The 19,619-nt window shown below is 47.3% G+C and overlaps 1 protein-coding gene across 1 annotated transcript in view; it reads right to left on the reverse strand.

Annotated features, from left to right (window-relative positions):
• COL4A2 (collagen type IV alpha 2 chain) overlaps positions 1-19,619 on the reverse strand; it is a 206,709-nt gene that overhangs the window by 151,309 nt on the left and 35,781 nt on the right. Inside the window, exon 4 of the mRNA XM_033177281.1 lies at positions 3,614-3,694. Within this exon, the coding sequence (XP_033033172.1) occupies positions 3,614-3,694 (81 nt within the window). The remainder of the gene's footprint in view (positions 1-3,613; positions 3,695-19,619) is intronic.

Genomic DNA, 19,619 nt, shown 5'->3' on the forward strand with positions numbered 1-19,619 from the left:
TAGAGAAGACTATCTCCAGGAATATACTCTGTAGAAAATGGTAAATGGCATCACTGATCTCTTTCTTACCTTTTATCATCAGCCATTTCTATCGCTTTATTGGTGAATGTCCAGGGTCTCACCTGAATTAACAGGGCAGCCTGTGTGCTGATTGTTAACACACCCCAGTGACTGGCTCTGTGTGGTCCCTTGGCAGCCTGGGCCTCGGCCCAGTGAAACGACAGTGTCAAGCATCATGCAGTACCCAGAGGTACAGGTACAACCAGATTTCAGGCCACGTGAGCGCTGCGCGTGCACAGTGGATCCCACAGTCCAGGCCCCAGGGCAGGGGTATCGTTTGCCTCTGTCTTTTGTACAACCCTTCACACAGCTGCCAATCACAGCCTAATTGGATCAGTGCTGATAACCCGTCTGAATAACTAGCGGAAAGCCAAGCCCACACAGAGTTTTGGATTACTCATGTTAGTCACACTAACCAGAAGGTGTCGATTTTTCATTTTACTTGGCAAATTATAGAAAGAGACTCAAGGTGTTTCCTTCATTAGGGACACTGGGAAATAAAACGGTCTCAATGCCTGCACTGTGACTTCACGAAATCACACAGTCTTGGGGATCCTTAGAAATTCCCTCTTATTAACCTCATTGAAAAGACCTCTGGCATCATGTAACAGTATACTGCTATGCAGATGTCATTATATATTGAAATAATCTGAACTAGTTATGTTTACTGAAGAATAAAATTCTCCTAAAGGCATTATGGAAAATGTTACTATGTTGATTCTGCATTAAATAATCATAGAAAGTGAAAAGGAACAGACCCGGTCACCTCTACTCAGTTTGTTTGGGTTCTGTTTGTCTGATGACGTGGAGAAGAATGCAGAGTCCCGCTAGACAGTAACTCCATCCCACACAGCTAGTCTCGCAGATACGTGTATACCACCAATTCTATCCATGCCCATATAAGGCTGAGTCAGTCAAGGGCTGCGGGGTGGAGAGTCTGCAGTTAGGCATTCTCATCACTGCGGCAGAAGCATCGTTGCGAAAATCTATAGCATGGGACCCGGGGGAATTTTACATCTCGTGAAATGGCTTCCATAAACTTAAAAATTATGTAGCCTTGTTAAGTGCTGATAAATGATCTTCAACCAGCAATTTCTAAACCACAAAGTCCCCACTGCAGGCAGAGGAATGCTTAACCAAAACAAAAATAACTGCTTTGAGAATTGCAACTAATGATGAACGCAGCAGGTGGAGAGATGGGAGCTTTGATTGAAGGGGCAGGAAGCCTCCTCAGTTGTGATTTTTGACAGTGAAATAACGATCAGTCACAGGTCAGCAAATAGGGATGACAGCATTTATAAAGAGGTTCCCTATCACGAACGGTGGCCACTTGATTTTGTCGAGGGGACACAGGCGAGGAGGCAGCGGCATCGCACCCCAGCCCCGGAGGCCAAGCTCCAGCAGAGGGTCGTTCTTCCTGGCAGGTAAGGATGGGGAATGGCGACGGTAGAAACTGACTTCAGGATTCAACTTGGGGAAACTCATTTGGACACCCAAGGGCTGTTATAATTTCTGATTCCAACAACAATGGGGCAATGCAGGCAAGAGTTTCCAGTTGCCTTGACAACCTGGCATTTGCCAAACGAAGGTGTAGACAAGCATGATTCCTAGGGCAGATGCATGAGTCCAGGGAATAAAGGCAAGGAGGCTGTGTCATAAAACAAACGACTACTCCCTATACCTTCGCAGATGCAAGATGGACTTAAACGTGCACATATAAATAATAATTTTTAAACCAAGTAACACCAAGACTCAGTTTTAAAGGCACAGTTTTAAAGGCAACAGAATCAGAGACAAATCACTTTGACTGAACATATTAAATCCAATATTAGGGCAATATTTCAAATTCTGCCAGATGTAATGGTGATAATTTGGGGTACCCTTTTTTCCTCTTACTTATCTATCAGATGGACCACATAAAAGACATTCAGTGAATGAGTATTTTCAAAATGAGAATTGTTAGCAATGATACAATTGCCAGTGCTCTCTAGTTGGTATAACTATATTGCAGTATAAATGCAACTAATTACGTTTTTCTTTACAGAATATTTTTATGACATTTTTGCTTATGTAAAAGTATAAAACATCATTGCTTTATATATGTACATATAAACACACATGCAAACACACATATGTACTTACGATGAACAATGAACGAAAGAAAAGATGCTTGTGAAAATTAAAATTGCTCTCAATTTTGTAGGAAAGTGGTATACATTGACCCAATTTTGCGTTATATTATTGTTTGTTCTAGTGGAAGAGAATACAACTGTATTAAATTTCTTAGCAAAGTATGCAATGACTTAATCAGGCAATTTAAGATACTGTCATTTCAAATGGAAGTACAATTAGGCACTGCATCACGACTTTTTGGTCAACAACAGACTTCACTGAAGACAGTGGTCCCCTAAGATGACACCGGATCTGCCCAACGCATGACTCACATGTGTGTGTGGTGGTGCTGGTGTGGACAAACCTACTGTGTTCCTGGTTGCATCAGAGTGTGGACATGCAGTTACATGCAGCGTGTGACACTTGGTGATAAGCAACTGTGTCACTGGTTTCTGCATTTACTATACTCTACTTTTCATCGTTATTTTGGAGTATAGGCCTGTTTATATGTGCACATATGCTAAGTGTAAAATAGCCTCAGGTAGATGCTTCAGGAAGAATCCAGAAGAAGGCATTGTTCCCAGAGGGGAAGACGGTTCCATGCGCATTACTACCAGGAAGACCTTCTGGTGGCACAAGATGTGGAGGTGGAAGACAGTGATATTGATCATCCTGAGCCTGTGTAGGCCTCAGCTCCCATGTCTGTTTCTTTGTTTTTAACAAAAAAGTTTAAAAAGTAAAAAAAAAAAAATTGAATAAAAAAAACATCGAATAAGAACACAGAAAAAGAAAATACGTTTGTACAGCTGCACAATGTGTGTTTTAAGCTAAGTGTTATACAAAAAGAGTCAAAAAGTTTAAAAAGTTTAACAGTTTGTAAAGTAAAAAAGTTATAGTAAACTAAGGTTAATTTATTACTGAAGAAAGAAAAATACTGAAAACCTAAGTTTAGGGCCGCCTAAGATCTAGCGTTTACAGAGTCTACAGTGGTGCCCAGTCACGCCCCAGGCCTTCACATCCACGCGTCCCTCACTCCCTGATGCAGACAGAGCAGTTTCCAAGTTCCGCAAGCTCTGTTCGTGGTAAGCGCCCTATACAGGAGTCCTATTTTAAATCTTTTTACTGTACCTTTTCTGTATTTAGATATACAAATACTACTGTGTTGCAATTGCCTACGTACAGGTTTGTAGCCTAGGAGTGACAGGCTCTATCACATAGCCTGGGTGTGTAGTATGCCACAGCATCTAGGAGTGACAGGTTCCATCACATAGCCTGGTTGTGTAGTAGGCCACGCCACCTAGGTTTGTGTGAGTACTCTCCAGGATGTTTAAGCAATGACGAAATTGCCCAGCCACACGTGTCCCAGAAGGTATCCTCGTCGTTAAGCGAGGCATGACTGTATGAGGAAGATAATATTACTTATTGCAATGTTGTGACTTACACGTCCACCTTTCTCAGGGTAGCACTGGCAGCCCCCACTGCAATCTCTTCCTCCGCACGGCACATCAAACTTCTTCACACCCTGCAAAATAAAACACAAGGCAAAGAAAAGTTACCTAAAACATTGCCAACTACAACAGGTATTAAAATATCTGTTGAGATTCCTTCCAACTCTAGAAACTATTCATTCAAAACATTCAATAAGGCTTTATTAAAAAATAGACTAACTTTTAAAAAGAGCAGTTTTCGGTGCACAGCAAAATCGAGTGTAAGGTTGGAACCAACCTGCACACTGGTTACAATCACTAAGTCCGCATGCATCACTGTCACCAGAGTCCACAGTTGAGACCAGGGTTCACCCTTGGTGCTGTATATTCTATTGTCAATGAGCTCTTAAATAGTGCCCACTAGGCCGGGCGTGGTCGCTCACGCCTGTAATCCCAGCACTTTGGGAGGCTGAGGCAGGTGGATCACAAGGTCAGGAAATCGAGACCATTCTGGCCAACATGGTGAAATCCCGTCCCTACTAAAAATACAAAAATTAGCCGGACATGGTGGCAGGCACCTGTATTCTCAGCTTAGGAGGCTGAGGCAGGAAAATCGCTTGAACTCGGCAGGTAGAGGTTGCAGTGAGCTGAGATCATGCCACTGCACTCCAGTCTGGGCCACAGAACGAGACTGTCTCAAAAAAAAAAAAAAAAGTGCCCACTAAGTGCCAAATGCCAAGCAAAGTCCTGGACCTCCAGCATGAGAACATTCCCAGAATCCGGATTCCATGTGAAGAGAGGAATCAGGAAGGAGCAGGCCTGTGGCAGGCATGAGAAACTCCGGGGCATGGGCAGCAGCTCTGCCTTCTGCCTGGACACGTGGAGCGTGCGCCTGGAGAAAATGCTTGTGAGGAACCCAGAGAGGTGGGCAGGAGTGGACCACCATGGAGGGGAGGAGGCGGCGTTGGTGCAAACGGTGGCTCCCTCATGGGACAGACATCATGGTGACCAGAGGGAGGGCTGTGTGAGGAAGCGGGACTGGCAGGTGCATCTGGCGGGATGCCAAACCTTCGCCTGCACCACTGATACCACTTTCGACTTCAGCTGAGGGGCATCGGCCGAGTAAGTTCACTTCCTTTCCCCTTCGCCCTGTGAGACATACTTATGCTCAGAAAGGAGGAGGATGCCGGGAAGAGGATTTTCTCAGGACCTATTCAGGCAAGTGGGTGACCCCACCGAGCGTTTCCTCAGAGAAGTAGACACAACCCTAGGTGAGTCCGTGGGAAACGGAGGGAGTTCCCTGGATGGACAATCCCGATGGGGCAAAAAGATGTTTTTCATCCTTGATCTCAACATTCAGATCAAAGATGGACTTGGAGACTGGGCTACTGGACAAGCACCTTAGCTCTTCCTTTCGGATTGTGACAGTATTAAACGTTTTGAGATGATGGCAATCAGAGTGACCCTCTTTTCTCCCCTTTCTGATCAGCCGGGCCTCAGCGCAGGCCTCCTCTCCCCTGACAGGTGAGCTAGTATAACCTTCATTCTACAGGTGAGCCAGTGCTGCCCTCCCCGCTATACAGGTGAGCTAGAGTAGCCCTCCCCCACACACAGGTGAGCTAGTACAGCCCTCCCCCACACACACAGGTGAGCTAGTGCAGCCCTCCCCCACACACACAGGTGAGCTAGTGCAGCCCTCCCCCACACACACAGGTGAGCTAGTGCAGCCCTCCCCCACACACACAGGTGAGCTAGTGCAGCCCTCCCCCACACACACAGGTGAGCTAGTGCAGCCCTCCCCACACACACACAGGTGAGCTAGTGCAGCCCTCCCCCACACACACAGGTGAGCTAGTGCAGCCCTCCCCCCACACACAGGTGAGCTAGTGCAGCCCTCCCCCACACACACAGGTGACCTAGTGCAGCCCTCCCCCACACACACAGGTGAGCTAGTGCAGCCCTCCCCCACACACACAGGTGAGCTAGTGCAGCCCTCCCCCACACACACAGGTGAGCTAGTGCAGCCCTCCCCCACACACACAGGTGAGCTAGTGCAGCCCTTCCCCCCACACACAGGTGAGCTAGTGCAGCCCTCCCCCACACACACAGGTGAGCTAGTGCAGCCCTCCCCCACACACACAGGTGAGCTAGTGCAGCCCTCTCCCACACACAGGTGAGCTAGTGCAGCCCTCCCCCACACACAGGTGAGCTAGTGCAGCCCTCCCCCACACACACAGGTGAGCTAGTGCAGCCCTCCCCCACACACACAGGTGAGCTAGTGCAGCCCTCCCCCACACACACAGGTGAGCTAGTGCAGCCCTCCCCCCCACACACAGGTGAGCTAGTGCAGCCCTCCCCCACACACACAGGTGAGCTAGTGCAGCCCTCCCCCACACACACAGGTGAGCTAGTGCAGCCCTCTCCCACACACAGGTGAGCTAGTGCAGCCCTCCCCCACACACACAGGTGAGCTAGTGCAGCCCTCCCCCACACACACAGGTGAGCTAGTGCAGCCCTCTCCCACACACAGGTGAGCTAGTGCAGCCCTCCCCCACACACAGGTGAGCTAGTGCAGCTCTCTCCCATACACAGGTGAGCTAGTACAGCCCTCCCCCATAGGTAAGCTAGTGCAGCCCTCTCCCACACACAGGTGAGCTAGTACAGCCCTCCCCCATAGGTAAGCTAGTGCAGCCCTCCCCCACACACAGGTGAGCTAGTACAGCCCTCCCCCACAGGTAAGCTAGTGCAGCCCTCTCCTACACACAGGTGAGCTAGTGCAGCCCTCCCCCACAGGTAAGCTAGTGCAGCCATCCCTCATACACACAGGTGAGCAGTGTCTCACAGGTGAATCTTAATCTAGCTTTTCACCCTCAGCCAGCCTTTGTCAGCCTGTCTGGAGCCTCCCTATTATCACACAGTCACACCCAAGGGACCCTGCACAAGGCTGGCTTCTGGTGTTCACGGATTCAAACCTTATCATGCAAGTAAAACTTACCAGATGACAGAACCCTTTCCAATTTAAGCAAATTGTATTTTACCACAGCCTTCTCACTCTCTTCTGAGTTAAGTCTCAATGACTAAACAGGACTATCACTTGGGGACAGGGACTCCCTCTAAGTTTTTTCGTGATAGCGGGTCTGCTGGAGCCTTCCCCACGCCTGTCACCAGCTGAATGCCCACGTAGAGGTGAAGTGGCATGGCCAGGCCCATTCTGCCACTCCCGCCCAGCAGAGTCTTCCGGACAGTCCAGGGCAGGTGGGCAGGACACGCAAACTTCCGACCCAAAACCTCCTGGCCAGAGTTGGCCTTGGGTCCAGCAATGACTCCATGTTCCTTTTGTATGGGTAATTTTGTTTTTTTCTTTTAACTAACAATTTTCTACTAGAGAAGTCTCATTCGAGAGTTTCACATTTTTTTACGTTATTCTTATAATTCTTTACCTAATATAGTATCTGATGCATCAGTCACTACTGTTAAAAAAAAAAAAAACCCAAAAGTTGGAAAGTCCCAAACCCTTTAGAGAAAACAGTACCTTGAAAGCCTTTCACATTTCTTTTCAGTTATCTTTTTATCTTTTCGTCTTGAGTGAGGTAATGAGGCAGCTGGAGTTTATGGTGTAAAAGTAAACATATATAAAATCCTCTCATGCCCTTAAAATACGATCCTAGGTATTTGCCAATTTTTTAATGGCTTCAATGTTTATCTGTAATGGGGGCTCATAAATTCCATGATTTGAATATGTGATTTCTAGAAATCCAACTCCACACTAAGCCAGAAAGTTTAGCATCAAAGCTCAAGTCTAGATGGACTGGTGCATTCATGCCTTTTACTACACATGAGGGAGGCATGAACAGGCGCTTGGCAGAGGTCCTCAGTTGACCCAATAATTCATTGGCCAGTTGTCTGGGAAGGGCAGGCGGGCCTCCTGGGTCTATAGGGTAAAGCTTCAACTCATATTCTCCATCTGCTGTTTCCCATGCTATTTTTAATTTTGATTTTAAAGCCACTTGCCAAATCCCTCTGTATAAATGAAAGGTTGAAGTGATTTTAATGGTTTCAAATTGATCTAACAGCCTCCTTATTCTAGGTTGAGGATATTCACTGTATTTAGTTGTAGCAAGTTATTCATAACCCACTCAAAACTGAATGATGCATTCTTACTTTTGGAACTAGGGCTTGTAGGCTGACTAAGATACCTCCCAGTAACACTTTTCTACACATAGTGATGGCTCCGGTGCTGTATGGTGAGGGAAGGAATACCTCATTGAGAGGCAACCCTGCTCATTCCAAGCCAAGGCAGTTTCCATGGACATGCTAGCCGTGTGTGCACACACACACGTGCATGTGTGTATGTGTGTTCCCACTGACATCTTACCTGTCCTCCAGAGAGACTCTTAGGAATTCCAACATCTACAAGAGCCCGAACTACCACACTTTGGAATGTCAGGTCTCCAGGAGGAACAGAAATATTGACTTATTAGGGCAGGGTGTGTGCTCCAGACAGTCTCTTAAAAACTGAACAAGTCTCTGACCTGGGCCTTGGCATTCCCCTGAGAAGATATGGGTCGCTGAAACAGTCTCGAGACACGAATGCCTTCCTGAGGACCTCAGATGAGGAGTGTGAGGACTGCTATGTGGGGTCCCATATCTGTGGCCTGGCCACTCCCTCCAGCAGAGGCATACTGACTGCACGTACCTGCCGCCACCCTGCTCCCAGCCCTCCAGCCTATCCCATTTTACTGCTTAACGCAAGTCAAAGACAAGACACGATCCTATTCTTGTCAACTCCTTAATAAAAATGGTGAGTTTCCTCCCACTCTGCACCCTCCTCAAATCTCTGTTCACCCCCTTCATGATAAACACTGGTCCTGGTCCATGTTTGTAACTTTAGTCTCCATGAGGCCTGTTTTTCCCTATAAGGTCTGGTTTGCCTCAGTGTTTTTTAGTGAATCCTTCATGGGTCTCACCAAGCACTTGACATGCCTCTTTTTACAACAATCACAGACTCATAAAAGAAATATCAATTCAATCCTCCATTGATTTCTCATTTCAAGTCTGAATTTCCAAGGCAGCAATTGTGTAGAGCAATTCCAATGTCTAGCTCTCACTGAGGCCCCCTGCAGGTGTGCCTGGCTGCAGACCCCTCTGAAGCTCCCAGGGCCAGGAGGCTCCTGCAGCTCCCACTGTAGGTGTGGAACGTGCTCCGGGCTCTTGGGGCGTGCTACAGCCGTTCAGTCCTGCTGGCCAAACTCCTGTGGTTGTCTGGATGTCCTTCACCCCAAGGCAGGAAAGGACTCAAGGCCCGGTGGGACCAGTTCTCCAGAAGGCCTGTGAAAGCTGGTGGGGGCACCCCACTCCCGGGAGAATGCCTGACTCTTACCTCCTCACAGGCACACAGAACCTCCCCACCCAGGGAACTTGGGACCACCGAGGAACCTGAACCGTATCCTGCACCTTCCTTCAACGACACCAGTGAGAGGACACCCCACATCCCCAATTCCAAATTAACATGACAAGGGGCAAGGGGCTGGGAGGTCCTTCATCCACCTTTCACTTTACAAATTCATTCACTCACGATCACTGATGTGAACTGTCTCTGAGCCACGCACTGTGCTGGGCTCTGGGTATACAGCAGGAGGCAGATTAGACATTGTTCCTGCCCTGTGGCAGGTGACCAAGTAGACAAGAAGGTGAAATAAGTAAACAAACAACTAAACCCACATAATTTAAATTCTGGTAAGAGCTGCAAAGAAGAGGAGGTTAGAAAGCAAATAAGGAACAGTGTGGGTCCTTAAGTATTGTGTTATCGTGTTCACAGAGAGGACTGGCTGTGCTCAGGCCTGTGCCCCAGGGCTCTGCTACGCTCCACTACTCCTTCTATGCCTACCCTCCAAGGCCAACCTCCCTGCCTGACAGCCTGAAGCTCTCACTGCTGGAAAGCAGAGACAGACTGGCTACCCCTAACCTCCAGGCCTGGGAGAGCACCAACTTCATGCCATCATCATCGTCATCATCATCATCATGATCATCATCAGGGAATCAGGACCATCTTGACTACAGTGACTTGAAGCCCATTCTTCCTACGACTTTCAGGATGCTCCAACACTGCTGTGCACCCCAACTTGCAGCTCAGGACTCTCCTTCAATCTAGTGCTGCTTTCGGTACCCACAGTTGAACATCCTTAGTCCCTACTCAGCTGATAGCCAGCTCAGTGGCTTCCCGGGCGCATGGCCAGGAAACTTCAGACCAAATCATGGAAGGAGTTTGCCTAGGGGGATGAATCATGACTTCCCTCAGCAAACCTTGCCAACTATCTCATCACACACCAACCTGGAGGCCAGACCCCATTGGACTTATCTGCTCCTTCAAGAAAGATAAAGGAATTAAAGAAGCTGGCAGAGGCACTGTAGATAAAGGGAAGGGGCTGCTAAGTCTGATATTGTAAGTTCTTGACATCTTTAGTGTTGTGGAACCAAAACGAATAGTTATGGAAAATAAATGTGAATTATAAATATTAGGAAATAAGAGAGTCCAAAGCAGCTTAAATCTAAGAAGCACAGTAGACTTGAAAGTCTCTGAGCTGCAAGGAAGAGATGAAGGACGGGTCATTCTTGGACCAGTTCATAGGGACAAAACCCATGCTGTCAAGGGAGGAGTAGGGTAGAGAGAGTCACAGGCAGCAAAGAAGCAGGAGAGAAGGCTGTGTGCGGGGGCTCACGCCTGTAATCCCAGCACTTTGGGAGACCAAGGCAGGCAGATCACTTGAGCTCAGGGGTTCAAGACCAGCCTGGGTAACAAGGCAAAACAAACAAACAAAAAAAAAAGCTGAGTATGGTGGTGCACGCCTGTGGTCCCAGCTGCTTGGAGGGCTGGGGTGGGAAGATGGCTTGAGCCTGGGAGGTGGAGGTTCCAGTGAGCTGAGATTGCACCACTGCACTCCAGGCTGGGCAACAGAGCAAGACCCAATCTCAAAAAGAAAAAATACAAGGAAAGAAAGAAAGAAACAAGAGAGAGAGCAGGTAGCAAAGAAGACACTGGATAGAGAGTTTGAGGAAGATTTACCTGAAAGTCGCACCACAAATAAAATGCTAGGGAGTAAGAGGGAGAGAGAGAGGAATACTGATCAGAGGCAGGGACTTAGACACAAAGTCAAAGAGGTCACAAGTGCTTGTCTGAAGGGCAGCTGCTCTCCCAGCTGGCCCCCGCCATGGCAAGCGTGCTGTGTGGACAGGCCCTATCAGCATCACCCTGGAGCTAGTGAGGAATGCAGGCCCCACCCCACCTTTCTTGGAGCAGAACCTGCTTTCTAGCATGACTTCCAGGTTAGCACACTGAGGTTTGCAAAGCCCTACACTGGGTGATCAGACAAGACGGGCACTGTGAAAACAGGCTTTGTCTAGAGATAGCAAGAAAGCTGGAAACCACTGAACCATCACCCTGGGTGCAATAGAAGGTAGGATTTGTTACAGATTCAGCATGTTCCATGACTCAGTGGACCCCTGGCCTGTCTGTCCTAGAAAAGTGATGGCCCTTGGACCTTACTTTGACCTTTGTGACCTGTGCTGCATCTGGGGCGGCTCCAAGCCCTGAGGACTCAGTGGCTGAACCTCTAAATCCCTCCAAATGCAAAAAAAAAAAATGTAGTTCTCTCTTTCTATTCTTTTAAAATTCCAAATATCCTTCTAGAGCTCTTCTTTTTCCTCTTCTAAACTGGTAGCCAGCATTGCTATGCCAACTCAGAACTATAAGAATTGGAAATGTTTAGGAGCCAGTAGGCAGTGTATGTAAAGGCATAAGATGTGTTTTCCAGAAGCCTTAGATTACATTCTACTCAACTGGAATGCAACAGACATTTTTTACAGGTGCAGAATGGGAATCTTTGAGTGAGGGATTTCTTGGATGACTTCTTATATGGGAATTCTTTTCCTTGGAGTCTTATTTAAGACTCCATCATTACATTTAGAAAGATGTGAAAACGGGGCCGGGTGTGGTGGCTCATGCCTGTAAGCCTAGCACTTTGGGAAGCCTAGGCAGTGGATCACTTGAAGTTAGGAGTTCAAGACCAGCCTGGCCAACATTGTGAAACCCCGTCTCTACTAAAAATGCAAAAATTAGCTGGACACAGTGGCTCACACTTGTAATTCCAACTACTCACGAAGTTGAGACACAAGAATCACTTCAACCTGGGAAATGGAGATTTCAGTGAGCCGAGACTGTGCTACTGCACTGTAGCCTGGGTGACAGAGTGAGACTGCATCTCAATTAAAAAAAAAAAAAAAAAGAAGATATGAAAATCCATCTGTTTGCATGGATAGATTTACCACAGACATCAAATCCCTCTAGATGCACAATCTAGATTCCTTGGTGAGTCTTTTACCTCTGGAAGAGGAAAAGTCATGGAACCCTTTAAGGAAAACCAGGTTCTAGTTTCTTGAACCAGGCTCCTATCAAGATCAGTGGAGAATTTCTTGCTTGGAGTCACCGGCTCCCTGGCTGCCAGCAGAGACTGTCATTTATCAATGGGATTCAGTGGAGTTGGAGCAGAGATCAAAAATGGCAGCTGCAGGATTAAGAGGACATCCGGTCCCCCCCGGTTGCTGCCCTGGCTCTTCTGTGAGTGACCCAATGACAGTGAGAAGACAGTATCGTGTTGCCTTCACTAGGATCCTGTGCCACCAGGCGGAGGGAGAGCCTCTCCTTTGCCACCTGGGAAAAGAGTGTCCTCGGTAGATGTCTGAGGAATGGCCCCATCTCCAAACGTGGAGAAAACTGCCCAATGTCACTCCTCTTCATGGCAGATTGGTCCTTATATTTAGGACACTAAAAAAATAGGTTTAAATGACAACCTGAATGCCAGAAAACAAAACATATGAACAATTTAAACTCTTGGAGACTAGCTATTTCTTTACTACCACTGCAAACTGTCAACGTCTAGCAAGGGAACAAACCATGGAAATGCACCCAGCCCTCTGCAGACATGAGTATCGTTTAAAGTGGGTGCCATGTAGATGAATGAAAAAAAAAAAAATGCTGGTGATTGTTCTCAGCTTGCACATAGAAAATGAGCAGTAATCCAGTTATATGAAGTTGCAAGAACAAAACTCATCTGTCCGAAAACAAAGAATATTTTGTCCTCTACATGTTCCAAGAAACTTCTTGTCCAAGGAAGTCTTTTTAAGCCAATTTACCTCCAGCCAACAAGAGCCATCCTCTGAAGGGGATTTACAGATAGTTGACAACTGGATTGTGCCCAGCATCTAACCCGAATTCCCTCCACAGAGGAATACTGAATAACCCACGCCAAGTGACATAAAAGATCAACATTGCCTATTGTTAAAAAGTTATCATCTTTTTAAAAGCTAAAAAGTTATCATTTCCAGGCAAAAAAAAAAAAAATCTATACAATTCTTCATCTTTGACACAAGTCCAGTCAAGCCGGACTTTTACAATTATTATTTTAATCAAAAAAGAGGCCAAAAGAAAAGAAAGCCAATTCGGGAACAAAGTTCTCAGTAAAGTTCTATTAGTTTATCAAAACAGGAAATATAAGCCATTTCCGCACATGCAGCTTTAGAAATTAAGGAAATAATTCCAACATGGTATTAGCAGGGCAAGGTATATGGAAGAGGAAGTGCAGGTCACAGCTGCACCACCCAGAACAAATCCTTCTTCTCCATAATGCCGGGCAGAAAAGTCGGCCAATTCAGCTTCCTTTGTTTAACAGCACTTCAAGGGCATCCTAAATAAATGTGTTCACTCTACAGAATGGGTTTGAACGAGTCACCAGCTCGAGATGGTGAAATGCCTGAAGGACAGGGGTGCTCCCCCACATACAATGATGGAGTGCCAGTGAGCGCCAGCAGTTATGACTGCGTCAATGCGTCCTCATGGAACTGGGAGGCTCCGAGAAGGAAGGAGGAGCTCAGGCTGTGCATTTCGAACAGGAGAACCAGAAAGAAATGATAGCAGTTCAACGGGAGTTGGGCTAGACACTCTTTAGGAAGACAGACCTCCTTCCTGTCTGGAAGCAATCCTTTACTGTCTTCCAGACGAATACCTGAGGAATGGGATCATTCCCCGTCCTGGTTCAACACAGCGGCAAGACATAACCAGGAGGCATGACGTTCGCTGCCCTCCCATGAGTCACCAGCAACAAGCCCCGTGTTTTCATATCTGCACACCTATACATTTTAACAAGCAATGACCGGCCAACTGGGCCACCTTCCATTTCTCCTCAGGCAGCTTAACGTCTGGGTGTTTTCCACACACAGTGTGCTACTGGCAGGGCCACCTCTGACAGCTGTACTTTAGTGCTGGAGCTTGGGTCCTGATGGGCAGGACTGGCTCAAAAAAAAAAAAAAAGTCAGGAATTTGACTGCCAGGGCATGCAGCGTGTCGTGGGCCAAAGACCAGGGCCAAAACTCATCCCAGTGACATTAGTCATCCTGAGACATTTAAAGCAGGCTGAATGACAGTGGAGGGATGGCAGGCGGGGCCCCAGGTGGGAACTGCTGAGAACCTGGGAAGCTGAAGAGCAGGTGTGAGGGGCTGACCGGGAACATGAATGATGTGGCAAAGGGCAGAGTTTAGGCAGAGAAGGGACTGGTCCTTCAGAGCCACAGCATCTTCTGCACAAAGGGAGGATGATGGCACCCTTCCGCAGGGCAATTGTGAGGGTTTGGGGATGTAATTCAGCCCCATGAGCCTTCCCAGCTGAAGGGTCGCCAGCACCTGGCTCCCCGGCCTAGAGCTCCTGACACGTGAATGAGAGTTGAAGCCCAGCCAACGTAGTCTGAGCCAACGCTGCCCTGGAAATACCTCGTCCTGGGCTCGAGATGATCTCAGAGCATGGGTGGGCCTGGCCTCAGGTGAAGACAGGTGGGCCATCTGGCTGAGCTAGGAAAGGGGGCTTGGCATTTCCTGACACACGTCCCCTGCCCTGGCCACTTCTTCAGAATTCACACTCAGTGCCCTTCTAGAGGCAAAAAGCAGCGCAGAGATGCGCCTCCTCACCAGCGAGGAACGCAGGCATGCACAAGGGCCCAGCATGCGGAGGCGTGGACCCAGATGTTCGCACTTGGCAGTGAGCCATGACAAGCACAGAGGAGGAGGCTCTGTCCAGAGCCAGCCCTCTCCATTCTTTCATGGCCTCCCCTTGGTCAACAGAGCACCCTGGCCTTCACCCGGGGAGAAGCTGAGCCCTCATTTATTGGGTGGTTTTATTAGGTGGAGACTCACGGGTGCCTCATCTTGAGTCATCTGGTCTAGAAGCCTGGAACCTACACAGCAAACACCCAGGGTGTGGACATGGGCGTGGGGCCCTTGTCAGGAGTCAGGCAGGCAGGACAGCGACCACAGGGGCCGGGTTGAGCTGGGCAGCACATGTGACAAGCAGCCTTTGCAGTGGGCATACAGCAGGGCGCTGGAGCCACAGAACAGGACACTGAAATGCAGGCAATTTCCATCTCAGAGCACTGGAGGGTGTCCCGTCGAAGTATGAGTTGCCTGCATTTGAAGGTTTCCTTGCCTGTCTTCGAATGTCTTGGTCACTAGAGTTCTGGTGCCCCTGCTCCTCTCACTCTGAGTTACTTCCTAAAATCTGTTCCATTACCCCTGCCATAGCCACTGCTCCTTATAATGTCTATGGTGACTACGGGATCAGTGGCTAAGACTGCTGAAGATTTATTTTCATTGCAATTTAGATGTATTTATTAACCCACGGCTAAATTCTCCTTTGAATAGGGTCTTATTCACTTGATTCCAAAAGTTAATTTCAAATGACTTTCTGCCTCAGATTCCCAAGGCTTTGAGTTACACACGAAACACGCCTCAAAAGCCTCAAGCGAGAAAGAATTCTCTTTCAAATATTTTGATACTGCTCCTTCAGTACCCCAGGAAAGTTCCCCATTTCCAAATTCGCCTCTCACTGGCCTTCGCGGCCGGTTCCTGGCTCCCTGGTTGTGAGGGTGACAGAGGCAACCCAGGATTCTGGCTGGGATTGCCAGGATACATGAGCAGCGCCCCGGAGCTGGGTGTGGGCAGGATCCCAAAGCCCATCTTCCTGATGTCATTATGAAGTGGACACACAGCTGGCACTATTGTGAGAACGAACACGCACCCCGGGTACCTTGCAGAAGGTGGTCCCCCTGTGCAGAGGTGCACCTGCCCAGGCACAGATGAGATGGAACAAGATGGGAGTCCGGGTGTTGCTATCTGAGTCATGTGACTTCTGTCCCACACAGCAGCTGGGGGTCTGTCAATGGTCAATTGCCAGAAACCACCTTCCCTTGCCCCCTCTCCTTCTCTACCCTCAATATAGATAGCCACCCTTCATGTTTTTGTTAATCACTAATGGCTGGCTAGGTGGGTACTTAGCTAGGTGGGTGCTTCTGGTATTGACCCTTTAGTCGAGAGACCACATCGGGTTAAAAAGAACAGGTGGGGACAAGAGGTGAATCAATGTGAGTCTGACTTTCTTCTTCACCAGGTGAGTGGCTGGTGTGTTTGAGTAAGTCTCAACTGCACTGATAGGGAAGGTGAGGGTGTGGAGCCAGCATCTGCTGTCCTCTGATTCCTCCACCCCACTGCTTCCCAGGAATAGCAGGCTTCACTTCTCCCGAGACCCGCCGACTGGGGTTCTGCTCCCCTGCATCCACTGTTCCCTCCACTTTCAAAGTCTCTTTTTCTTTCAACTACAGCCGAATGCTTAATCACATATTTCACACGCTGAGGGAATGTGAGGATTTTCAATGCATGGAGTATGAACATCTCTGGGGTTCCATCCTTGCAAAGAACTTGCCTTTGTACACACTGTTCCTTCAGTTTGGAATGTCCTCCATACCCTCACCTTTCTTGTCAATGCAGTTGAGACCCACTCAAACACACCAGCTACTCACCTTGGGAAGAAGACAGTCAAATTACACTGATTCACATCTAGTCCCCACCCATTCTTTTTAAGAACAGGCATTTCTGCTGTAACACAGTATATGACTGTTTCTGGAAAATTCTCACACTCTGCAAAACCACACACCAAACCACCGAGGTCCATGGGAAGAAGAGAGCCGGGGCAGACCACTCAATACCAATGCAACTTTGTAACTAGCGCCTTAATAAAATTGGTTACAATCCTGATAAAAATAATAGCACAGTTTAATAGCCACGTTAATTTCCCAAGTAAAGAAATACTGCAGTACATAAAGTACTTTATCTTAAAGAGAAGTGACGGCATAGTTTCACAGAAGGGGGTGTAAGGAAGTGCTAAGACTGCTATGTTGCAGAGAGCAAGGACAGGACGACCAAAGATTGGGAAGAGCCGTGAAGAAAGCATTTCTGAGGAGACTGCGGCCTGAGCAAGGCAAGAGAGAAAATACTGGGGCCCTGGAGTCTCCACAGCATTTCATTCTTTGACAGTTTGCTGTGCTGATGTGTATTCTTCTACTTACCCTTCAGCTACCCTGTTGCTCAGTGGGGCAAACACCATGCTGGGAAAAATGTCATGCATGAACTAACGTGACTTCCATCTCATACTGACATCATTCTCTTCTGTTCCAATTACCTATCAGCAAGTATGAGTTAGAGGAAATGCGCTGTAACAAACAGCCTACTTCAATATTCTCTCATTGGCTACTCATTTAAATGTCATGTTGTCACCAAATAACTGATAATAAGAAAATTGGCTGCATAAAAGACCATGTTTAATGAAGGCTATCTGTCATGTCGTCCTTTTAATAGCCATAGGGATTTTGTTCTGTCTCCGTCTTGAGAAGAAGAAGTTACAAGGAGTTTTTAACTCTTGTTCAAGAGCCCATCAATGTAATCATAGTCAGAAGTAAGTTTTCAGACTTATAAGTGCACACACAGTGAAGAGTTTTACATGTTACATTTAGAATAAATGCCCTTACATATTTGTGAACTATGTTGTTTTTGTTCTGTTCAGTTAGGGAGAGAGTCCACCGAGACATCATCTAATATAAGCATTACCTCACACATTATCTACACTAAATTTTAATTATTTATATGGCATGCCAGTTCTTGGTATTCTTTGGCAATGAATGAAAATGTGTATGTTGTTAGTACTGGCATATAGGTCTAAGGTAAATATTTTGCACTGTTTGTAAGAAACAGAGTGGGTCCATCGTTTGAAGCTATTTATTCCAGAAAAGTACATTCAGTTTGAGAGTTCTGTTCAAAACCCGCCCTCTGTGCTAAATTTGGGAGAAAAGAAATCTGAAAAGCATGAAATGAAAGAGATCCAGCAATCATTTTTCAGAATACAATAAGATTTCTGTTCTGGTTGGTGAAGGCTGGTCTAGGCAAGGAAGGTCCCCGTTTGCACTGGCACACAGAGCAGCGCTGCGCCGCCCAGGCAGGCTCAGCCTCAGGTGTCTGCAGCTTTATCTTTGCAAACTTGACCATCAAAGTCCCAGGGGCTTTGGGGCCATGGGCAACACCACACCCACGCTACAGCTACTTTACCTATCTGCTGGCCTGACTTCTGGGTTAGAATTTCTGAATTTCTGCCCCGCCCTTTCTCCTGGAGGTACGCTGCCAAGTGAATCACACCTGGCAGCTTTCAGACGGCGTATACCTATGCCTTCCCATATCAGCAGGGATCGAGGATGCCTTTGCTGTGAACTCACACTCAGTAGTTTTTCCTTTGCCTGGAGGAAGGTCTGTGCATAAAATCTGCTCTAAGTCATAGCAGACGCCTACTCCTGGGGCCAGGAGAAGACAGCACCTATTGAGTACGGACAGGCGCAGGCAGCACTCCGTTATTTGGGAGTGGATTATTCACCTGGATATTCCAACAATGGATTTTCAATCCCACTCCTCTCTGCCCCTCAGTAGGTTGTTGGGATTTTAATTCTTGTGTTTGATGCACAGTCAGAGACCACACAGACAGTCATTGCAGTATGAAGCTACAAAGATTGCACGTTCTCCGGACTAGGTTAGACCAAGTTTTGGATGCTAACCTCTGTCGATAAGACTACTTCAGAATTAGCATGCACACATTTTTAGGTTTGAGCACAATTTTTAGAGTGTCCTGAGTGTGAAATTTTAGAAGCCAGTTCTACCCTATTCTCCTATACCAGTGCATGAGGACAGTTGACTTTTCTAGTCTTTTTAAGCTTAATCTGGACTGTTTGCAAGAAGATGGGTTCTTCCTGGGCTCCAGAGTGCTATGATCCTGTCTTGTGCCTTTGCCCTGCCCTAAGCTTCCAGCTGGGTGTGTGGGTCTCCAGCGCTGCAGATCTGGTTTGCTCTGAATGGCACTGTGTTTGGGAGAAACTTGATTTGCTTTGGACCAAGGGTGCCAGGGCTCCAGCCAGTGTTTTATGGGGGTGGTCTTGTGAGGAATGCTCATCCCACATGCCCTGCAGTGTCTTCATTTAAAAAATGGGTAGAACTTACCGTTCCTACCTCCTGGGGTTGTCGTTAGGATAAAAGGAGATTAACCCATGGGAAGGGGTGAAGATAGTGCCCGGCTCCCTGCAGGGTGTACCCAGCATGCATGGTCCATGTTCTTAACCTGCATTTTATCATCTTCCCCTAGTGGGGAAAGATGCTGGTTTATTTCCATCTCATGATACAGACCTGGGGAACAGCAGGTGTCAATACTGTCATTGTTCAAGGAGATTGCTCTTTATGGAGATATTTGCATGTTTTAGGATTTTCATTCAGTAAGCATGCATACAATGCTGACCCTATATGGCTTACGGAATTTACCTTAAAAAGGTCTTACTTGATTTAATGTTAAGTGCTAGGTACCATCAATTTCTCTGAAGTCAGATTTCAAAAGGAAAAAAATTTAGTAAGCTAATTCATCTCTAATAAGTCAAATTCTTAGCTTTCTTTATTCTCTCTCTTTCTTTTAAAAAATTCAGTGAGTAGCTGGCTTACGCACAACTTAAATGGCTCAACTATGCCGAACCTTGTACCCAAGGTCAACCAATGAGCCAGGGTCACTTGGGATCCAGGCCAAGATCCCCATTCTCTGTTCGTCACTATGAGCCTAAGAC

The sequence above is a fragment of the Trachypithecus francoisi genome, unplaced genomic scaffold (genome assembly GCF_009764315.1).
Source record: "Trachypithecus francoisi isolate TF-2019V2 unplaced genomic scaffold, Tfra_2.0 Lachesis_group18, whole genome shotgun sequence".
In the NCBI taxonomy this organism is placed as follows: domain Eukaryota; kingdom Metazoa; phylum Chordata; class Mammalia; order Primates; family Cercopithecidae; genus Trachypithecus; species Trachypithecus francoisi.